The sequence below is a fragment of the Protopterus annectens genome, chromosome 2.part1, assembly GCF_019279795.1.
Source record: "Protopterus annectens isolate FY-2018-M chromosome 2.part1, PAN1.0, whole genome shotgun sequence".
In the NCBI taxonomy this organism is placed as follows: Eukaryota; Metazoa; Chordata; order Ceratodontiformes; family Protopteridae; genus Protopterus; species Protopterus annectens.
This window is the reverse complement of record NC_056729.1, coordinates 61,204,210-61,225,231: the sequence shown is the minus strand read 5'-3', so window position 1 is coordinate 61,225,231 and position 21,022 is coordinate 61,204,210. Positions and strand designations below refer to the sequence as shown.

The following is a 21,022-nucleotide window of genomic DNA, read 5'->3' as shown; positions in this document are numbered from 1 at the left end:
TCTTGGTGCCAAGAAAGGCAGGGGACTTGAGACTGATTCTGGATCTCAGTGAACTAAATCAGTTTGTGCAATATCTAAGATTCTGGATGGTCACAGTTCAGTCCATTTTGCTTCTGCTGAGAAAGGATGATTGGATGTGCTCAGTAGATCTTCAGGATGCATACTATCACATCAAAATGAACAGGCGCTCCAGAAGATATCTGTTTTCTGGTTGGGAGCCAGTTGTTGCCATTTCGAGAGCACTGCCCTTTGGCCTCACCACAGCCCCCAGGGTGTCTACCAAATGCATGGCAGTGGTAGCAGCTCACTTGAGACTGCTGGGATTCCAAGTGTTTCCATACCTAGACATCTGGCTCATAACTGCCCCAACCAGGCTTTTTCTTCTACAGGTAAGGGACTACTTGCTGCAACTATGCCTCACAGTCAATTACAGCAAGTCACAACACATGCTTTTGCAAACTCTGTAGTTCATACATGCTCCCCTGGATACAGTCAATCAAATAGTCTGTTTTCCTCCTGCTCGAATCCAGACCTTCAGATCCCAGTGAGGAAAGTAATACAAATTTCTTCTCTTCCAACAAAACTAATTTCACAAGCCTTGGAATCCATAGCAGCTGCTATCACCCTCATTCCTATGTCTGGGTTTAAGATGCAAATACTTCAGTGGATCCTGTCAACCCAGTAGTCTATTTCTTGTCATCTTTTAACTGCTCCAGTCAATATCACGCAAGCATGCAAAACTTATCTTTTTTAGTGGATGCATTTGAACAAACATTCCAGAGGCCATCCTCGCCCTGCCTATGGCCACAGTGACAATAGATGACTCCCAGTTGGGGTGGGGGCAGTAGTTGGGAAGGACAGTCCAAGGTATGTGGTCACCCAAAGAGGCCACGGTGTATATCAGTATCCTGGAAATGAGAGCTGTACTCCTAGAATTGCAGGGCTCACAAGCCATTCTCCCATCTGGGGCAAGTGCTGTTGAGATGTACAGCATGTGAGTGGTCTGGTACATCAACAAACAAGGAAGAACCAAGTCTTATCTGCTTTGTCGAGATACAATGAGTGTGTGGCAATGGGCAATGCAGATTCCGGGGAAAATCTATGTGATTGCGGATAAACTAAGCAAGTCCATTCTGATGCCTAATGAGTGGTCTCTCAATGTGAAAGTAGTGGAGAGAATTTTCTGTCATTGGGGCCAGCCATGCTATGACCTATTCACACACCCCCTGCAACAGCAAAAGCAGCAGTTTCTTTGCCCTAATCCATCTGACGGGGGAGTCACCGATAGATGTTATAGTCCATGACTGGCCCTCCGGTGCTATTTATGGTTTCCTACAATTACCTCTTATTCCCAAATTTCTACAGAAAGCATGTCAATTGAATGAGCCAGAGGCTTTAGGCAGAAGGATCTCTCTCTCTAGGCAAAGGAAAATACATCGAGTAGCAAATTTATCCTCATTGTCCCCTTTTGGCCTTGTCAGATTTGTTTCCCCTTCCTCTGGCCTCATCTCCTAGATATGCTTTGGTTTTTGGATCCAATTACAGACCTCCTGTCTCACCCTACAAAATTGACTCGTACAGACTTTAAATTGACAGCATAGGTTTCTCCACTTCCACTGATTGCCAGACAGCCCAGGCTGTCCTCCGATCCATTATATTCTGTTATATTCTTAGAAAGAAAGCTTCTACTAGAAGGATTCTCAAATGCAAATGGAAAAGATTTCTGTTATGGGCCCTTAGCATATAATCTGGACCCCTTTCTGACCATGTACCAGCTGTACTTGAAGATTTAGCTTCAATTTTCAACAAAGGGAATAGTTTTTCTGCTATTAAGGACCATTTGGCTGCCATTTCAAACTTCTGCCTAGACGAAAACAGCTTTATCTTAACTTCTTCTAGATTATGTAAAGCCTTTCTCAGAGCGGCCTTTTTACTTAGACCTCCTTTAAATGATCCTACTCCTTCTTAGGATTTAACGTTGTGCTTCAGGTCCTAACACAATCTTTATTTGAACTGTCAAGCAAGTCAAAGCAAAATTTCTGTCTTGGAAAGCCATCTTTCTGGTCACTATTACATCAGCAAGATGAGTATCTGAACTCCAGGTTCTATCTTCTAAATCTTTGTGCCTGGTTTTCCCCAAGGACAGGGTGTCCTTGTGGACCAACACATCTTTCTTGCCTAAGGTAGCTTTAGAATCCAAAACATTAACCAGGTCATTAATCTCCCAGTTTTCTTTCCAAGCATCTCAAGTAAGGGAGACTACATGTTCCATTTTTTGGATGTGCTTAAACAACTTCACTTTTACCTCCATATAAACAAGGATTTCAGGAAGACAGACCATTTGTTTGTTTTCTTCTCTACTAAATTGAGCAAGCCAGTTTCCAAGGTTATTTGGCCAAATGGCTACTCGATTGTATTTCCTTTGCCTAGAGTAAGAGAGTTTATTCTTGCCTAAGCCTCCTAGGGCTCATTCCATGAGGTCTATGGTGGTCTCTTAGGCCTTTTGATCAAGGGCTGCCATAGATGACATTTGTGCAGCTGCAACTTGGACTAATGCTCACACTTTTATTGCTCATTACAATCTGGATTTGGTTTCCAGAAAAAAAGCTGCCTTGGGCTCCGCAGTATTCCAGAATATCCTTCCATGAAACCACCTAAGGTTATAATAGTTGAGGACTCTGTCCCATCAGTTGAGGAATGAACAAAAAGAATAACATCAGATAAAAAAGTTATGTAATCACCGTAACGTTCCATCTGCTTTGTCCATTTTCATTCTTCCTCAACCTCCTGCCTACCTATCCCCATTCACTTGCTTCTGGAAAAACCTAAGAGTTCTCAAGGGAACCTTTTTTCCTTTCTTGAGCTTCAGCTTGCTTTTCTTAATCTAATTGTATTCACTTCTTTAAGTTTTTGTCCCTTTATGTCTAGGGACAGCAAACTAGATCTTTGGCATTTTAGGTGGGGAGGGCATTATTGGTAAAGGTAGGAGTTTGAGAATTTTGGATCTGAAGATCTGGTAGAAGTTGGCCAAGATGGAACTTTATGGTGAGTACATAACCTTTTTTTCCACTGGTACCTTTTGAGCCTGGGTGTTATGAGGTATTGGTTTTAGTTGTTTGATTTTTACCTCATAGTGGCCATTTGTTTGGTTATTCACTATGACTCTTCCCTTCTGGTGTATCTCTCTGCTGTAATGTTGGCATTCATAATGCCAACAGCAGACACACTGAAGAAAATTCAGAAGAGGGAATATCAAACATTGCTGTTCTCATTTAAATTTATTTTTTTTTTCAGGGGCAATCCCCCCTTCTTCTCCTGATGTGGGGTCAAGTCCCCACACCCTCTGAACTTATATTACCAACTCCAAGATTTTATTATTTTAGATACCCCTCTCAATCTGATCTTCTAGCAGAAGTTTCAAAGTTTTCTGAAGCTACCAGGAAACCTTCTACTCATCAGATCTACTCTTCTGACAAGAGGATATTCACCATTTTGGCAGAGCGGTATTCTGTGCTACCTCAACTCTTTAGCCAGAAGTTGGTTCTGCAGGTCTCACTTGTTTTTCTACAGTCATGGTATACACCTCTGACACTTCTTCCTATTGTGACTTTAGAGACGGGAGGATTGTAGTTCGACACTGGCTGGGCAACAGTTCCTTAAAAAGGATTATGCATCTTTGTCTTCCATTGAAGAATCTTCTTCTCGATGTGTCTTGAATTTCATGACTGATGGGCATGCTGGTCTGCCATTCATGCCTGTTGGTTCAACAACTTTGAAGTGCATTTCTGGGAAGATGCTTATTTTAATTGGCATCACCACTGCTTGCAAGATCTCAGAGCTTCCTGTCTATATCTGAAGTTAATAATAATTGGCCCTTTCCGAGGGTTTACTATCACTTTTTTCTCAGACGTGATGTGTTAGCTGTCCTTAAATTGTCTCATCCAACTCTTTCCGTTTTTTCAAGGGGACAGGAGGTTAGCAGTTGCTGAAAAAAATTATAATTAGATTGTCAATATAATTTTTTGCCATCTGATGGTGAACTGCACACTGGAAAAAGTTGCTGTTAAATAAAGGCCATTCAGCTAGAGAAAGGACTGCTTTCAGTGCTTACTTCAGAAAATATCTCCATTGCAGATGTTTCTGTCATGGCACTGTCATTGTTGATTCACACCTTCACCAATACTGCTGTTTGGACAGTAGGAGCCAGGTATTCTTTGCCACTTCTGAACGTTTCTGCAGCTCTTCTGCCACTCCTGCCACCTGTAAATTTAATTATACTGCTTGGAGTACTATTACTATCTGGTACATCCACTGAAGAGGACTCCTGATAGCAGATATAACAGACATGTACACACTATTTTATTTAATGTATGAAGGAATCCTTTCTCTGGGGGTGAGAATTGCCTTTTCACTTATTGTGCCTAAATGTCTTGTCTATTGATTAACTGCTGTTGTAGTCCCCAGAAGTTGGGTAAGTATGTATGCACACTGTTGCTTTTAATGTTTTCTGTCTTATAGGTTGTGCATGTTCAGTGGATATTTGTAAACTGCAGGTGTATGTAGCTAAACATACTATCCTAGTCTGGCATGTGACATCACAGGTAACCATCTGATATGTCGGGATCCACTTTAGTGAATCGCAAAATGCTGAGACTGAATGGCCAAAAAATGGACTTACATATACTAAAGCCAAGATGGCCTTTTCTTAGAATATTCCCTTTTTTCTGAGGTATGGTGATCTTGGAGTGGGTATGTATAAGTTTGGGGGTGTGAGGAGCATCCTGTTCTGCAGAAAGAAGCTTAAAGGAGAAGAGGGTTGTTCTGTTTTCACCCTTCTGCATTTTCAGTGGGGTTTTTTTTGTGTGTGTCAGCACTCAGTGTTACAAGTGCCGTCATTTCAATAGGGAGCCAACATCATACTATCTGATAGCAGAAGGCACCTAGACCTCTTAATATGGAGTTGAATAGAAAAAATATCTGTTCTAGGCATTACAGGAGAAAAAAAATTCCTAGTTGTTTACAAACTCTGAAGAGGATGATTCAACAGATCATCTGATCAAACATCAGTGTCTCAGTTGAAGTAATCTTTTGTATTACAGTTGCTTGTAGACAGAGAGAGACAATAAGTCTGTTTGTTTATCCTTTTAAGTGCCCTAACATTCTTCCTGTCCTTCATCCCTGTCTTCCCTCTTACCACTTTTCCATCTGTCTTAAGCCCTCTTGAATGCCTTTGTTCTGTGTATTCCTCCTCCACTACCTATTCCAATAACTCATCACATGGGTTCACACCACTATTTGTGAGAAAGACTTTCAGAGCTCCAAAGAGTAGTTAGCCCTACAATCTGCTTCCCATGCTTCCTCCTTTCCCTTCTTCCCTTAAATAACCTAATGCAGAGTGGAAGTATTACTACTTTATTTTTGCAATGTTTCCCATTGATGATACACCTCAGCATATTGTTTGCTTCTTCCACTGCCTTCTGATGTGGCTCAGAGTGGTCCAGTCCAGGTATGATCAATACCTCCAAATCCATTTCCTGCTCTGTTGCCATCAGTTCCACTCCACCCAGCTAACATTTCATACCAGGGTTGTTGTGACCTAAGTGTAGTACTTCACAATTGTTTGCACTGAATCTTAACGGCTGCATCTCTGCCTATTTGCTTGGCCTTTCCAAATCCTTTGCTTTAATCTTCCTCCTGTTGTATACTTCTGCATCTATCTATATGCCATCAACAAAAAAGGTTGAATCTTTTTTTCTAGGCCCTTAGATATGTCTAGGAAAAACATAGAAGAATACTGGACCCAGGACAGACCACTGTGGTACTCCACCATTCTTAATGTTGTCCCTTTCACAATAATTATGTCTCCTTCTATTCAACAAAGTAGCCATCCACTTCTTCAGTCATCGTCCTACCCACATCCCTTCAAGTTTTTATATCAACCTCCTGTGTGTAACTGAATCAAAGGCCTTACTAAGGTCCAAATAGAGTCCAACTACTGGTACTCCATTGTCAAGATCACCTGTAGCCCAGTCATAAAATTGGATCAGGTTTTGCTAACTGCTCCTATCTTGACTGCTCTCCTGGAGATTGTTATTTAGTAGTATTGCCAGCCTTTTCCTCAGGATTATCTGTACAACTTCCCATAACATGGTTGTTAAGCTCTCAGGTCTGTAATTTCCTCAGCTGTGTTTTTCTGCTTCCCCTTGTGCAATGGTATCACAGTCTGTTGAAGATTTCTGTCAGAAGTATCCCAGCTCAGATTTTACCTGAAGTAGTTCACAGGTTTAGGAAGACAAGCCAGGTTTTCATTGCTTTTGTTCCTGGGAGAGAACTCATGGTTGCCAGTTAGAAACCTTTGTCTTTTGCCATCAGAATGCCTGCCTCTTGGTGATTGCTGCAGTCAAAGCTGATTCTCATAGGCCATGGGTACCACCAGGGCTTGCTTCATAAATATCTCAGTTACAGATGTCTTTACCATTGACATTTGGTTTTCAGTGTACAGATTCAGCAAGCATTATTGCTTCATGTGTGATTCTAGGAGTTAGGATTCATTTGGTACTTTGTTAATTCAGAACTCAGCTTTCTGAATGTCGTTCTTGAGAAGTCTTTTGTCTTCTTCCTTCCTTGATTCAAGCCAACCAAGGACGAGTCAGAGTATCTGGTGCTGGATATTATGGATGCGTTCTTACCATATCATTGGATCTACGAGAGGATTCTCCTCATATTGGGCAGTTATTTCCTTTTGTCATCCTGTTTGTGTGGATGGGCTCTCTCTATCCATCCTTGGCTTTGGAGTTCCCTTTAAGTTGGCTAAGGATATACTTGCCTGTATTCATTAGCAATGTAGATGATAAATCTTCATTGATATATTGTATGGCATTTGTTTTTGGATAGGGTCATACTGTTAAGCTGTGGGCCTAGAAAAGCTTATTTAGCTAGCATGCATAATCATGGCATGTACTGACACCAAGCATGAGCTCTCCCAAAAAATGTAGAATTGTGGTGGAAAGGATGAAGCAAACCAAAGACTCATCAAGGAGGGTCTAATAGAGCATCTGATATAGTAAAAAAACATACCTGTTATATTCTAAACAAAGTCCTAGTTGGTCACATCTTATAGTTATGTTTTGGCCCAGAAGGGTCTTCACTAGGAAACCAGGTGGTCTCTCAGAATTCTTTGGATGAGAACAGACTAATCCAAAGGGTAACTGTAGAGATTTTTCCTGCTTTAGGGAATGGCATGGGATTTTTTTGCATCATTTCTTTGTTCTAAAGGGGGACTGATTACATCTGCCCAATCCTGTATGTTATAAATGTAAGTAACCACATTTGGTGTGTCAAGTTCTGATGATTTATTAAAAGAGACACGTCTTTGGCGCTGTATACCTGGATGGTTTTACTGGACATGATTAATACCCTTTGGAACTTCAAAACATAAGGTCTACAGAGGAGATTCCTTTTGTTCGTTCTGTGTGGGCATCTCTTTCAGTACAACTTGTTGCCATTTGGTCTCTTTACAGCTCAGAGTTTTTAACAAAGTGCTGGCTATTGTGGAGGAAGCCCTGCAGAAGTACCTTCTTGTTTTCTCCTAACTGAATAATTGGCTCTTGATGTTAGAATTTTGGGACTTTGTGATTATGTCATTTGCTTTTGGTATTCTGTAGTTGCAGGACCTGTGTGACTTCATAAACTAGGCAAAGTCTTCACTGGTCCTGACTCAGAGTATTGTCTTCATAGCAAGGAAGGGAGTGCTTGTCATTGTCAGTTATTCCTAACCATGGAGATATCCCAGGAAGTCATAGTCATGGCAGTATGAGTGGAGGTGTAGATGGACTAGGCTAGGACCCTCTTCCTCTTGTTGGACCTTTCACACACCTGAGGATGAAGGTGATACTTTGGATGTGGGGAGTCAATTGCTTCAATGCCATCAATTTCTCATTGTGTTTTGGTGTCAGACCATTGTCATCAGCCTCTACAGTAGTGGGTGATTCCCACTAATCTAAGGTGCGGGCCTTCCCTTTCTGCAGCACCTGTTGTGGTTTTGTTGACAGATGTTTTGATAGATGATTGTGCAATAGTCCTGGGTTGTTCATATTTGAGAGGTAAACCCCCCAGGAACAGGAAACAGCTGAAGATTCTTGTGATGCTCCTTGCTGTAAAGACAGAGAAAGGAAAGTTGAGACTAGAGAACTTCCTCTGTTGGTCACTCAACGTGGCTGTTGTGTGGGATGTGAACAGTAAAGATTGAATGTGCTTATAGACCCTCTGCAGAAAAACATTGTAGGTCTGGCAGTAGGCCATAGAACAAAACATCACCATGACAGTCATACATATCCCAGGGAATTAGGCTGCTGCAGGATTTCCTAAGACATATCAGTTCCTCTCCTTGAGATGAAGATCTGGGAATCCTGTCTGGTCATGATCTGCTGAGTGTACACTCCTCTAGAGAATGACTTTCCTTTTTGCCACAAGATTGAATGCAATCTTCCCTCATTTCTACTTGATTTAGAAAGCAGGAGAGGGTTAATAGTGGTTGCATTCTGCATTCTGTGGCAGGAACTATTTCTTTATAAATCTTTATCACGTCATTTCATTCCTTGACTAAATATAAAATTCACAGAAAAACTACAAAAACTTACGCTCATTATCTGTTGTGCCAGAAGGGTGTGGTGTTAAGTTCTTAGTTTCATCACATTGAAGAAAAAATGTCCTAGTTCAAGTCTTGGAAATCTCTATTGAATGGAGTGATAGCTAACTGCATCCCAAGGCTGGTTGCTTATTTATGTCACTTGTTGCCAACATGTCATCTAGTTGGTATTTACAGAGGTGATCAAACCCACCAAAATGTTTTCCCCTTTTTTCTGACATATCTTGCTACAAGGAAGAAGTTCTTGATTTGTGCAGAGATGTTTCCTTTGTGGATTCAGTTAATTACTTTGTGGATAGTTTTGACCTATTAAATTCATATACGACTTGTATTGCAGTTTGTCTGTAGTTAAAATGCATATCTCTACAAATCACAGCCTTATGGTGCACATTATTCTGGCCCACCTCTGCTCGTTAAGGCATTTCTGGGTGGAGAGAGATCCACTGTGATCTCCATCATTTTGCTTTCAGTTGGTTTTGTCCAGTCTCTGACACCTATTGATTTGGATCTCACCTGTTTTGTGGTCATGGTGCAGAACTACTGCATAACAACAAGTCAGAGCCATATGGGAGGTAGAACTGTGGCTTACTACTTGCTTTTTAAGCCAATGTTTATAGCAGTCATTTTCAACCTTGGTTCCATGGCATCTTAGAATTTCAGCAGTGTGTACCAGTTCTGTGAGATGCTTAAGCTGATTTTTTTCTGTGAACACATTTTCTCAGGTCTCAGTGCATTAATGGAAAGTCAGTTTAAGCTGCTTGCACTCTCATTAAAAACTAGATGTGAAGTTGTTCAATCTCGCCATTCATTCTTACACATGGGTTCAGAGCCATTCCCTCGGCTCTGAGTCGGACGCTTTCACAAGCTCGTGGTTTTAGAGTAACTTGAGGCCATGTCCCTATCCCGTGATGCTCTCTGTCTCACCTCAGATCTAGTTTGCCGCTGCAACAGATCGGAGGTCGAGAGGGAGCTCAGGCCAGTATTTCTTACTTTTTCTTAGTTATTGGATAGTTATCCTTACAATTTTTATATATAAATAGTGTGTTCTTGGCTAGTTAGCCTTAGCTTTTTGTTCAGGCTCTGTCCTTACTGTTTTGACGAATTTTTCATCTTTATAGAGCGGCTGCTCTTAGGCCTTCTTGGCCGCGTTTTTGTTTATCCCCTAGCCTGTTTTATAAAAAGTTAGAAAAGTTTAGAATATTTATATCTTTATAGTTAGATTTTGAATATATTAACTTGTAGACTTTACAGCTTTAGCGTTTTGCTGTGTGCGTGTTGTTAGCTAGTCCAATATTAGATTGGTCTACTTTTTCTAGTGTGCTTTTTTTAAGATAGTTAACTATATATATATTTGTGTTTTCAGACTGTGTGTTATACTGTTTGTATCTGATATGGCTGATCATAAAGAAAAAGAAAAGCAAAAGTCTGGATTTAAGAAATGCCCTAAGTGTGGACAGAAAATGTCTATAACTGATCTGCATGCCAGTTGTGTGTACTGCTTGGGAGTAGTCCATCTTCAGGAGGACTGCTCCATTTGCCATTTGTTTAGCAGCAGGGTATTACTGGAATGCAGGAAAAAACTGGTAGACAGGGGTTTGCTGAAATCAGATTTCCAGGAATCGTTGGACAAGACTGACCAGGTTTCAAAGTTGTTGAAGGGTTCGAAATCTTCAAAAGCTTCGTTGGAGCCAAAGTCGTCAGCTCCAAGCCTTGCTGAGAAGGTGCGGTCACCGGTTCTGCAGTCTTCGGAGCCAAGCATCAAGCTTGTGTTTCGGAGCCGGTCCCCGGTATTGGAGCTGGTCTCTGAAACTTTAAAGTCCCCCATTTTGCAGTCGGTGGCTTCTTCGATACCTTCTACTCATTCTTCAAGAACCCTCTCCGATGTGGATATGGATTGAGTGGTGCAGAGGCTTCTCAAGAATCCGGCACTAGTCAAATTATTATCGGCTTCGACCCAACCGGTTTCGGAGCCGAAGACTATTTTATCTGCTGTGTCTACTCCTCCTCCAAGCTGAGCCGGGCCTTCGGAGCTGGGGTAGGGAGAACTGATGATTGTGGAACCTTCTGAGCCGAGGCCTGTTCCAGTGCCATCCGCTCCATCAACTCAGACTTCTTCGGTGCCGTTCGAGGAGTCTGGGAGCTGACACTCTCTGTTCGCTCCAGGGGGGAGAGTCGAACCAATGGGTTGGTTCTGACCCTTCCCCTCGGAATTTCGGCATGGATGAGCTCGGATCCTTCCTCTGGGTTGGAGCTCACTGTGTCGGCGCCGGGGAGGTTGCCCTCTTCTTTGGAACTGGTTGCTTCCTTGCATCAGAGCATTGGAGCCGTCGATGCTATGAGGAGGGTTATGTCTTCCAAGACTCCTTCATCATCAAGGCCTTCCTCCTCCTCCTCTCGTAAAGTGCCGCTTTCTACCTCTACGTCACAGGTCCCTGTAAAGCGTCGAGACCCAGAGCCTCAGGTAGCCCCATTGGGTGACACATGTTCTACTGAGACCTCACCAGAAGCTCCCACTGATGAGGTTCCCAGGAAGAAGCTTTGCAAGAGGAGGCATTTAGACTCCCTGCAGGAGTTTATCACATCAGACACCAATTTAGAGGAATCAGAAGGGTCCCCACGGTCCCCCTCAGAGGATATCTCCTTTGCTGATATCCTTGAAGTCCTTAAGCAGAGAGGTGACCTGGCAGTCCATTAGCCCTACTGATGATGAGTCAGTGCTCCTGAAGGCCTTTGGGTCTCAACCCTCCACCTCCTAGGTGTTTCCACCCTTTGATGAACTAATGGAGTTGGTTGCTCGAAGGGCGTGGGAGTCTCCTGATACTGTGCAACCTGTCCCTTGGAGGCCCAACAAATTTATTACATCACCCCAAGACAAAATGTTCCTTACCAAAGGAGTGCTGGTTGATGCCATGGTGGTGGCGGCAGCCACCCAGAAAGAGATGTCTGAAACCTCTTCTACTGTCCATCCTCCTAATAGAGATTCCAGGACTATGGACAGGTATGGGAAACGCATCTTTAGTTCAGTGACTTTTGCTATGCGATCGCTCAACTTTTTGACACATTTTACCTGTCTTCAAAGAGATCTCCTAAAAGAGCTTGGAGATACTTTACAGGGTAGTGCAGCTGAAGGCATTCCTGATAAGGTGACAGCCCAGCTCAATACCCTTGATTCCATAGTTAATTCATCCGTGCGGCTCATTTCTTATGCAGCTGATGGTTTGAGTCGGGCAGCGGATTCAGCATTAGCTCTTTTTGGAGACATTCCTGGATGCGATTATGCTCCTTTGCGGAAGCCTTCAAGTCTTCCTTCGTTAATACCCCATTTGATGGCTCGTCCCTTTTTGGGCCTAAAGTCAAGGAGACCCTCACTAGGTGTGAGCAAGATGGAAAGACTCTCTCTGCCGTAGGAGTCCATTTTTTCACCCCTACTAGACCGTACCCCAAAGGGCAAAAGGGAGGAAAAATGTGGTTCCGGAAGTCCCAAGGAGCTTTTCAGAACACACGTAGTGAAACCCCCTCCAGGGGCAGAGGAGGAGGTAATAATGGAAGACACCGCCCAGGTGGCAGAGGGGGTCCACAAACCAGGGTGACAGGGATCAGTTCTTTGGCAAGCTCTACCAGCGCTTCTGAAAGGAGGCCCGACTGTCCTACTCAGGAGGCAGTGGGGGGTCGCTTGCCTTTGTATCCAGATGCCTGGCTAGAAATTACAAAAGATTTTTGGGTACAAAGAATTGTTATCAGAGGTTATGTCATTCTGTTCTCAGAAACCCCACCTGTATGAAGGAGAATCCCAGATGTTCCACCCAGTCTCAGGGATCAAGCAGCCATAGAAATTCAAAGGCTGCAGGAAAAGAGAATCATCCAGCCAGTCCCAGCAGACCAGATAGGATTCAGAACCTACTCCAGATTCTTTTTAGTTTCAAAGAAGACAGGGGACTGGAGGCCCATCTTGGACCTCAGCAGACTCAACACCTTTGTAAAGAAAGAGAAGTTCCGGATGGTCACACTCCAATCGATTCCTCCGTTTCTAGGACTGGACAATTGGATGTGCTCTATAGATCTCAAGGATGCGTACTATCACATCAAAATGGCAGACCATCCAGAGATCACTTGCGTTTCTGGCTGGGAGCCAGTCACTATCAGTTCCGAGCACTGCCCTTTGGTCTCACGACAGCTCCCAGAGTGTTTTACCAAATGCATGGCAGTGGTTATGGCTTACCTGAGGCATCTAGGAATCCGAGTGTTTCCGTATCTGGATGACTGGCTCCTCACTGCCACCTCCAGGCATCAACTACTTCAATCCAGGGATCACACTCTCAATCTGTGTTCTCTGTTAGGAATAACTATAAATTACGACAAATCTGTATTGTCACCATTGCAGCATAGCTCCTTTATCGGAGCAGATTTAGACACCACCACCGCCATGGTAAATTTGCCATAGTCACCCTCTGACAACAGGTGTCAGACATTCCGATGAGCAAATAAGTACCAGCCTCTCAAGTGTTGAAACTACTAGATACTATGGCAGCAACGCTCATAGCAGTTCCTCTGGGGCGTATGCACATGAGAATTTTTCAATGGTTACTCTTCACCCAGTGGTCTTACCAACAACTTCCAATGTCATTCTTGATAATGATTACAGATTCATGCAGAAAGGATCTTCAATGGTGGCTGTCCAGCCATCATTTAACAGTAGGTCGCCCATTTGTCCTTCCTCCGCCATCAGCCACGGTGACCACGGACGCTTCTCTGATAGGGTGGGGGGGGGGGGCTTTTTCAAGGAAGAATGGCCCAAGGCACCTGGTCAGAGACAGAGTCACAGTTGCACATCAGTGTCCTGGAGTTGAGAGCGGTACTTTTGGCGTTGCAGTATTTCCACTACTCTACCTCTGGGGACGATTGCGATCCAGACCGACAACATGTCTGTGGTCTGACACATCAACAAGCAACGGGGAATCAAGTCTTATCCCTTGTGCCAAGAGGCCCTGAGAGTTTGGCAGTGGGCAGTATCCACCAGGTGCTTTCTGATAGCAATGCACATCCCAGGTGATATTTTGATATTGGTGGAAATTGCATTTTATACCATATGAAGTGCAAAGCTGCAAAACCGTGCGAGTTATTTTTAATTTCTGCTCAGTAACTGTGGTACCTGTTCAGTAATTACCTTTTAAATAAATAAAATACATTACAGAGATTGGGATTCTGTGCAGAGAAGACCTTACTTCCATGCTTCTGTAAGCACTGTAAATAGGCAATGATGACTGGGAAGAAATGGAGGAGAGCAGTATCCTGCTAAAGTCCTAAAGGACATTTCAAAGGAAGAGGGAATGACATTCTCCAAAATGTAGTCACTTAAATATTGGAATGCAGCTGAGGAGAAGTTGATTGGAGTCAGTCAGCTTGTTCTGGACATAATTATACTGCTGCATGCCATTTTTTGTGAATGTAGTAAAATGACTTATATTTATCATTACTTTTATGTTGTAAGTTCCCATTCAGACAGATCCTTGGACATTTTGTATTTGTATTAGGTATTTATCCACACTTGGAAGGTGTTACTGCAATCAGACATAATCCAGCATGCAGACCTCCTCTGAACTTATGTTCTGTGAGTTCTGAATATACTCTGCATCAGTGGTCAAAATGTTGCTATAGAACAAACGAGTTGAGATTTGCAGTGATGCTTTAAATGTAGGGTAGAAAATGCATTTTGGCACCATGCAAAGTAGAAAGTTGCAAGACCTCTGACTTGTTTAATGTCTGCCCAGTATTGTGGATCACTGTGGCATATATGATTTCTTACACTAGTTTGTCAGTAAATGTGCTACCTTTTTCTGCTGTACCAGACCTGCCCAATGGATGCTTCACAACCTTTTCTTAATTGGACCATTTATTTTTGTCAAGGTGAGAACCAGGCATCCTTGGACTAAGTGAGGGTCCCAAGACCCATTTGTTCCTGTTCAGGGTGCTTAATCAACCTTTTCATTCCCCTAAGGTAAAGGTCAGGTAGTTTGGAGTGCGACACTTTTCAGATCCTAAGGAGTGGCCTATCCACCCCTTGGAGCCCCCCCATAGCAGCTGACTTTTGCACCCCTTAGTGCTGTCTGCTGTAGACCATGTGCCTTCATACACAGACCTCCTCAACCAGTATGCTTGCTTAGGGTGACGTGCTCAACAGGCCAGTGCTTCTTTAGGTACAATACCCAGTGCTCTCCCTCTCGGTATCACCCAGGATATGAGGTAGTGTCCCTTTCCTCCCAAAGAACGGATGAGCTGACACTGGCCTTTCACTCTCATGCTGTCTGCCCCTCATCTCTTCCAGTGCCCAAGCCAATAGTCAGATTTTCCACTGCTTGAGATTTTTCCCATGAATTCCTTTAAAGTCAAATATGAGAGACATGTACTCTCACCATATTAGTTGATCATTGAGGAAGCCTTTTGCAGTATATGCTAAATGCCCCTTCATTCTCGTGATCCTGCTCTGTCTGAGGATGATTTTTCCTGCAAGTCAAGCAGGTCCATACGTTGTTGTATTCTTGTATGTCTGCTGTTTAGTTTTGCTATTTTGCAGGCTGTGCTCATTCAGTGAATGGATGATAATCTGAGTGACAAAAGGCTTAATAAATAAATGCATTGTTCTAGCCTGATGTGTGATGCCACAGCATGCATCAGCAGAAGGTTTATGCACCCCAATTGCAGGAACAAGAGAAAATTTATTAACATTCAGGGTTGGGGATATCAGAAAAAAGAAATCCAAACACCCACTTCAAAAAGCTTCCAGAGTGTTTATCTGATATGTGGAATACATATTGTTATTTAATGAATATGGAGAATAGTATGGGTTCATAGGCAGCACCATCTGGGATTTCATAATAGACAAAGGTCATTGTGATCTTTAGCAAGTATAGTGGCCATTCTTTTTGTTTTTACCTTGACATTGTTTTCTTCACATGAGTATTAAACTGAGGTCAGTCCTTCTTGGAAAGACCAGTAAACAGTTTGTGTTGAACAGCTCATACATGATTAATTGGTTCTAATCTTTTAATCAGATCCCCGAATATGATTCTAGTACAAAATAATTATCCATGTTCTTAATGAGGGAGTCAGTAAAATGTGAAATGGCAGTAAATATACTATCCTCTAGTAAACTAATTTCTTCTGCAGGTATGTAAGAAGTTTGAGAGTAGTAATCCAAAAAAGGAGTGATACAACTCTGAAAAACCAATAATCCACAAAAGAGTTGTATAGGAAGCAAAACTGCCACAATCTCAGTCCAAAAACGTTGCCGTGAATGAATATGAATGAGTTCAAGTCCAGCACTGAATTTATTAACGCTCTTTTATTAACAAACTGCGTTTTCGTCCCAACACATTAGGACTTCATCAGATACCTTAGAGAGAAATTACTGTACTACTCTATGCAGGGACAGTGAGTTTACAGTTTGAGAGTAGTGAGTTGACTGCCATTCTCCTTCCTCTAAGGAACAGGTAAGAGTACAGTAGGGTGGTTATCATCTTATTGCAGTTTTGGCATTTGCTTTGTGTCAGAGAGTAGTGGAGGTGGTCATTGACAGGTGTATGTTGTCTGCTGGGGGTTGTGCTAAAGTTAGCAGTCATTTTCAGGAGTCCATCTTGTAGTCTCATATTTTCATGAAGTTTTTGAAAGAATTTTTTTTAAAGATCTTTTGGTTGACTTTCTGAAGCAGATGACAGGGAATGTTTCAGAAGTTGAACTTTTCAGGGCAGCCTTTGGATCACTACTTGTTAGCAGCATGTAAGAATTTTTTCATATCGAAACAGTTTAAAAAGTACCAGTAATAAGAACACTTGAAGACTGTTATATGGGGTTTTCAAAAGCTTTCTTATTCACATGGTTTATAGTGCCCTAGAATAAGTACGTATTTTTAAAATATGTGCCAAGAAGTATCTTCCGAATATGATGGCTAAAATTGGGTAAATTATCTATATCTTTTAATGACAACATTTTGTTTCATTTACACTCTTGAAAAGAAGACTGTATTGGCAGTTGATCTGCAGCCAGAAATTGCAACTGCAAAAGTTCTTTATATATCAGAAATGTTTTTCTGTGTGTATGTGCAGTCTAAGTCACACAGGAAAAAAATATGCTTCTGGCTCAGTTAACCTGAAAGTTGCTAAATAACTTCAAAATGTGGTTTTACGTTTAATTTCTTTGTGGTTGAAAAATTTGTTGCACTCCATTGATTACTGCTCGCAGACTTCTGCCGGTAGAACATGAGTTATCTGCCCCTATGTATGGCAATGCCTACTGATTCCTTGGTAGCAGACTGATATCTGAAACTGTTTTCAAGATGATTTAAATTGTTTTTTAAAAAATTGGATAGCAACCTATGGAGGTGCAGCCTTCTTCAATTCTTAAAATAAGTGGAGGTTTTCTTTCCTTAGGAGATTCAGAAGCATTTTTATAATGTTTTAGATTCTTAACTCACAACCCTGCTAAACTGATTGATAACATTTCTGTAGGGTGCATCCTGTTTAACTCTAAAATGAAAGCATTTAGTTTTCAGGATAACTACTTTGTGATGTACCATGCCCTAATTATTTTTTGATAATATGGACTTCTTCCATTGTATTTCACAGTATACTTCAGATGGGTGCACATTTAGGAGTTCTACAAACATCAAGTCTTAAATTTCTACCTTCTGATCCTAATCATTTCATAATGGGGACAGACACAGTAAGTAGTTTTTAGTTATTACTTTTCTTTGATACACATTTCCACACTGAAAGACAGATTGTTGCTATTGCAGAACACCTCTGAAATGATGGCTATCATCTTATCTCTACAAGTTACAACACATATGGATCTTTTTTACCTTCTAAACTCTATCCACACTGCAAATAAATGTAATTACAAATACAGCTATTTTATAATTATAATATATGCTTGTCTTCCACATTTTGAAATGTATGATGTTTTTTGGTGGCACAATTGCAGTGGCAGAAACGGTTGTTGCTCAACATACTGCAGATGCATCCCTTCATTAAAGGTTGAGTACTTATTCAGTGCATCTTTATTCCATTCCAGTTGACTCATATCTGTGTAGGGAGAAGGAAGAATAATGTAGTGCAAGTACCACAGTGACATTTTAAAACATAAGGTCTTTATTTTTTAAATTATGCCATTGTGTAATGGCAGCAGTCTTTAAGTAACAATCAAGATGAAGTAATAATAGTAGTGGACTTGCCAGTGGGGAAATATCCTTTGTAAAGTGTGCATCTACTGCATGGAGTTACCTGCCCAACGTATCAAGGTCACAGTAGACACTAAAGCTTCAAAGCTAAGCTGAAAGAGGACCTAGATAGAGACTGCATGTACATGCTTCACGGAGGCTAGTTGATATAGTCTGTAGGTCAGACTGTATATATTTAAAATATGTCCTGCTGCTCTGCACCCTTATACAAACATGCAAGTAGTTATTAACAACAAGATTATGTATTTATTTATTTGCTTTTATTTATCAGGAAAGTGTGATTGGGTAAAATGTCCAGAAGTTGAATGATTATTTGGAGGTATGTTGTGGGATGAGTTTGGAATGATGGGGTTTTGACCACTATTAGTGGCAGAAGGCCCTGGGTTTCTTTGTATGGCATCACATAATGTATTGGAGTTTTGTTGAACTTGACAGATGCTTGCTTCCTGATTGTAGCTCAACATTTATTATAGTGATCTGGATGTTTTAGCTGAATGCGTTTTTAAAAGTAAACCAGAGGAGTTGTACAGAGAGGAGCATATCTGGTGGGTAGAATTTTCAAGTGAAGATGTAGGTTTGGTAAAATACTTTTTGCAAGGAGTGGAAGGTTTTGTGACAGTAAGCTGTTAGGGTTTTATAGCAGGGTTATAGTGAAGAGTATGGCTAAGAGATAATTAGATATGTAGTACACAGAGTTGATATAACCTAAGTACTCTTAAAATGCCTGGTGTTAACTTTGCTACTTATTTGCAACCATGTAAATTTATAAATAAGTTTAAATATCAAGTTAAAAACTGTAATTGCCCAGCGTAATAGTTACTGTTGAGAACCAGGTGTAATATTATCTAATGTGAAACTTTGTATTAGCTGTGTTATGCATGTGTTCCTCTATATGTTGTCTTCTTTGTATATGTTTCTTTTGTGTACTGTAAGCTTCTCCTTAAAATGTTTGTTCTCTTGGAGCCCAGGTTTTGACTGAATAGGGTCAGTTTAACACCCCCCCACCTGGTGATCAAGTTGAAGTAAATGATTGCATATGACCTGACAGAGATCTAATTCATATGTTTGCCAACAGTGAGGGCTTTTAATTTGGCTATGCTGTTATGACCAAACCAACCCCCTCCACCCTGGGTAAAATATGAAATACCCACTTATTGCAGTGATGTAGTGCCATAATATGCCGTATCTCAAGTATACATTATAAACATAGCATCTAACCAGCTGAAACAGTTATTTCCTTTCCTTGTGATTCAGTCATAATGTTTGAAGACCATCTTGAGCACTGTTTTTTCAGAAATGATTGTGATGCCCGTGCCCTGGCCCAGCAGTCAAGGAGCCTCAATCCTCACCACTAATACCAATGAGGGGCATCTCATATAGGAGGAAAGAATAACAAATACACACAGAAAAGTGCAATTTCCCTTAAGAGCACACAGAGATCACAGTCAGTCCGGGACTGGTTGTTCCCTTGCTCTCCAGGCCCCCAATAAGACTCCCCACTGTCACAGCTATAGGGTCCAGATCTCAGCCTAGCCAGGCAAGCTAAAACCTCCAGCACCCTTTCTGTCCAACCAGTGCTTCGTGTCCCTGCCCAAATAGCTGACACATACACACTTTGAGATAAGAGTTTATACAACCACACAAACACTCTTGGGAAAGGCTGGCACAGGTTCTCCAGCTGTGCCCCTATTACTCAGACTATACGGTAGTACCACCTGCCACAACCCAGCTAATATTTATCAGCTACTCAAAGGCTCTTAAAAGGGTGTCCAATTATTACTGTGCAATATTATTATCCCATTGGTAGTATAACTAAACAGTCAAAGCTTATTAGAGTGACTTGGTACAGTAATCACTGTAAATATGCAATGTACTCTAGAGCTTAAATTATCTCTACACAAAAAAGCTACAGTTGAAAGGTTTTAAAATATTTAATAATAAGAAAAACACAAGACAATACTTCTTACTACACAGTGCTAGTCAAGAGTTCAGAGATCACAGAGAAATACTTCAAATAATTCAGCAGTACAGTTCTGACATCACAGAAAAACACTTAGTCTAATCTTTCAAGTTCCTAGCTATTTCTAAAAGAAAACACAAGTCTGAGATAAACTTACATAAGAAAACAGGCAGAGTGCTGATGAGTTGGATGGACAAGACAAAAATGCTTATTCATCTCTGGTTCTCTTTGTTTAAATTGAAATTGCAGTTCTGATTCACATTGCATCATTCTTCACACTTTCCTGGGGTTCCCAGGCTACACATTACATCATTCTTCACACTTCCCTGGGTTCCTAGGCTAACAGAAAGTACATTTAAATTCTTAACATCTCCTTTTGTTATTTTGCAGCTGATCAGGAAGCAGAGCAATAAAAATACATTTGCATGTTTAAATCTAGCAATTTAACTCTTGGTTAAAACAATAGCAATAATTTCTTCATCTAGACCCTTCGGCACCACTGTCTACATCAACGGGTCACCACATGCTTTACTTTGGTCAGTAGAGAGCACTGTTGTTTCATTTTTTTCAGTTCCACATCTAACAGCAGTTTTTTTCATTTAAGACAACAAGCCTGTGTCTTACACTGATATTTACAAATGGCAGAATTATCTGCAAAATTGGCTGGCAGCTTTCATCTATCTTTCCCCACTCTTCACAATGGTCACATATCCTTTAATTATGATAACCTTGTTCTTGGTGTTACCCAGGATGCTGTCATGAGTAAAAGATTGATTGGCCAGTGTGATGCATAGCTTAACATATTATCTGCACATCTCTTTGTTTCTCACTGGCTTTGTGTGATTTTTTTATCAAGATTCATTTCGGATCCTATATAATTAAATAGTTTTGGATGTCATCTTAAAGAGACGTGGCTGCAGTACAGCTGCTGAGTGTTGAGTCTTTCAGATTTGTTTATTGCACTGGATTCTACTACGTTTCTTACTATTTTAATCAAGTGATTGTGGTGCCTTTTTTCTGATTTTACTACTACAAAATGTCTGCCAGACAGAAAGCGGTTATAGACCTCGACCTTCTCCAGGAAAAAAAAAAAAAGGAGAAGAAGAAAAACAATTTACCTGGATATGTTTGTCTCCTATTTTGTAAAAATGTATACAAGAAGTGCACTTATTAATCTGAGGTA

The 21,022-nt window shown here is 41.3% G+C and overlaps 1 protein-coding gene across 1 annotated transcript in view; it reads left to right on the top strand.

Moving 5' to 3' along the window:
- DYNC2I1 (dynein 2 intermediate chain 1) overlaps nucleotides 1-21,022 on the top strand; it is a 774,274-nt gene that overhangs the window by 622,285 nt on the left and 130,967 nt on the right. The window contains exon 11 of the mRNA XM_044062024.1: nucleotides 17,266-17,362. Coding sequence (XP_043917959.1) covers nucleotides 17,266-17,362 — 97 coding nt within the window. The remainder of the gene's footprint in view (nucleotides 1-17,265; nucleotides 17,363-21,022) is intronic.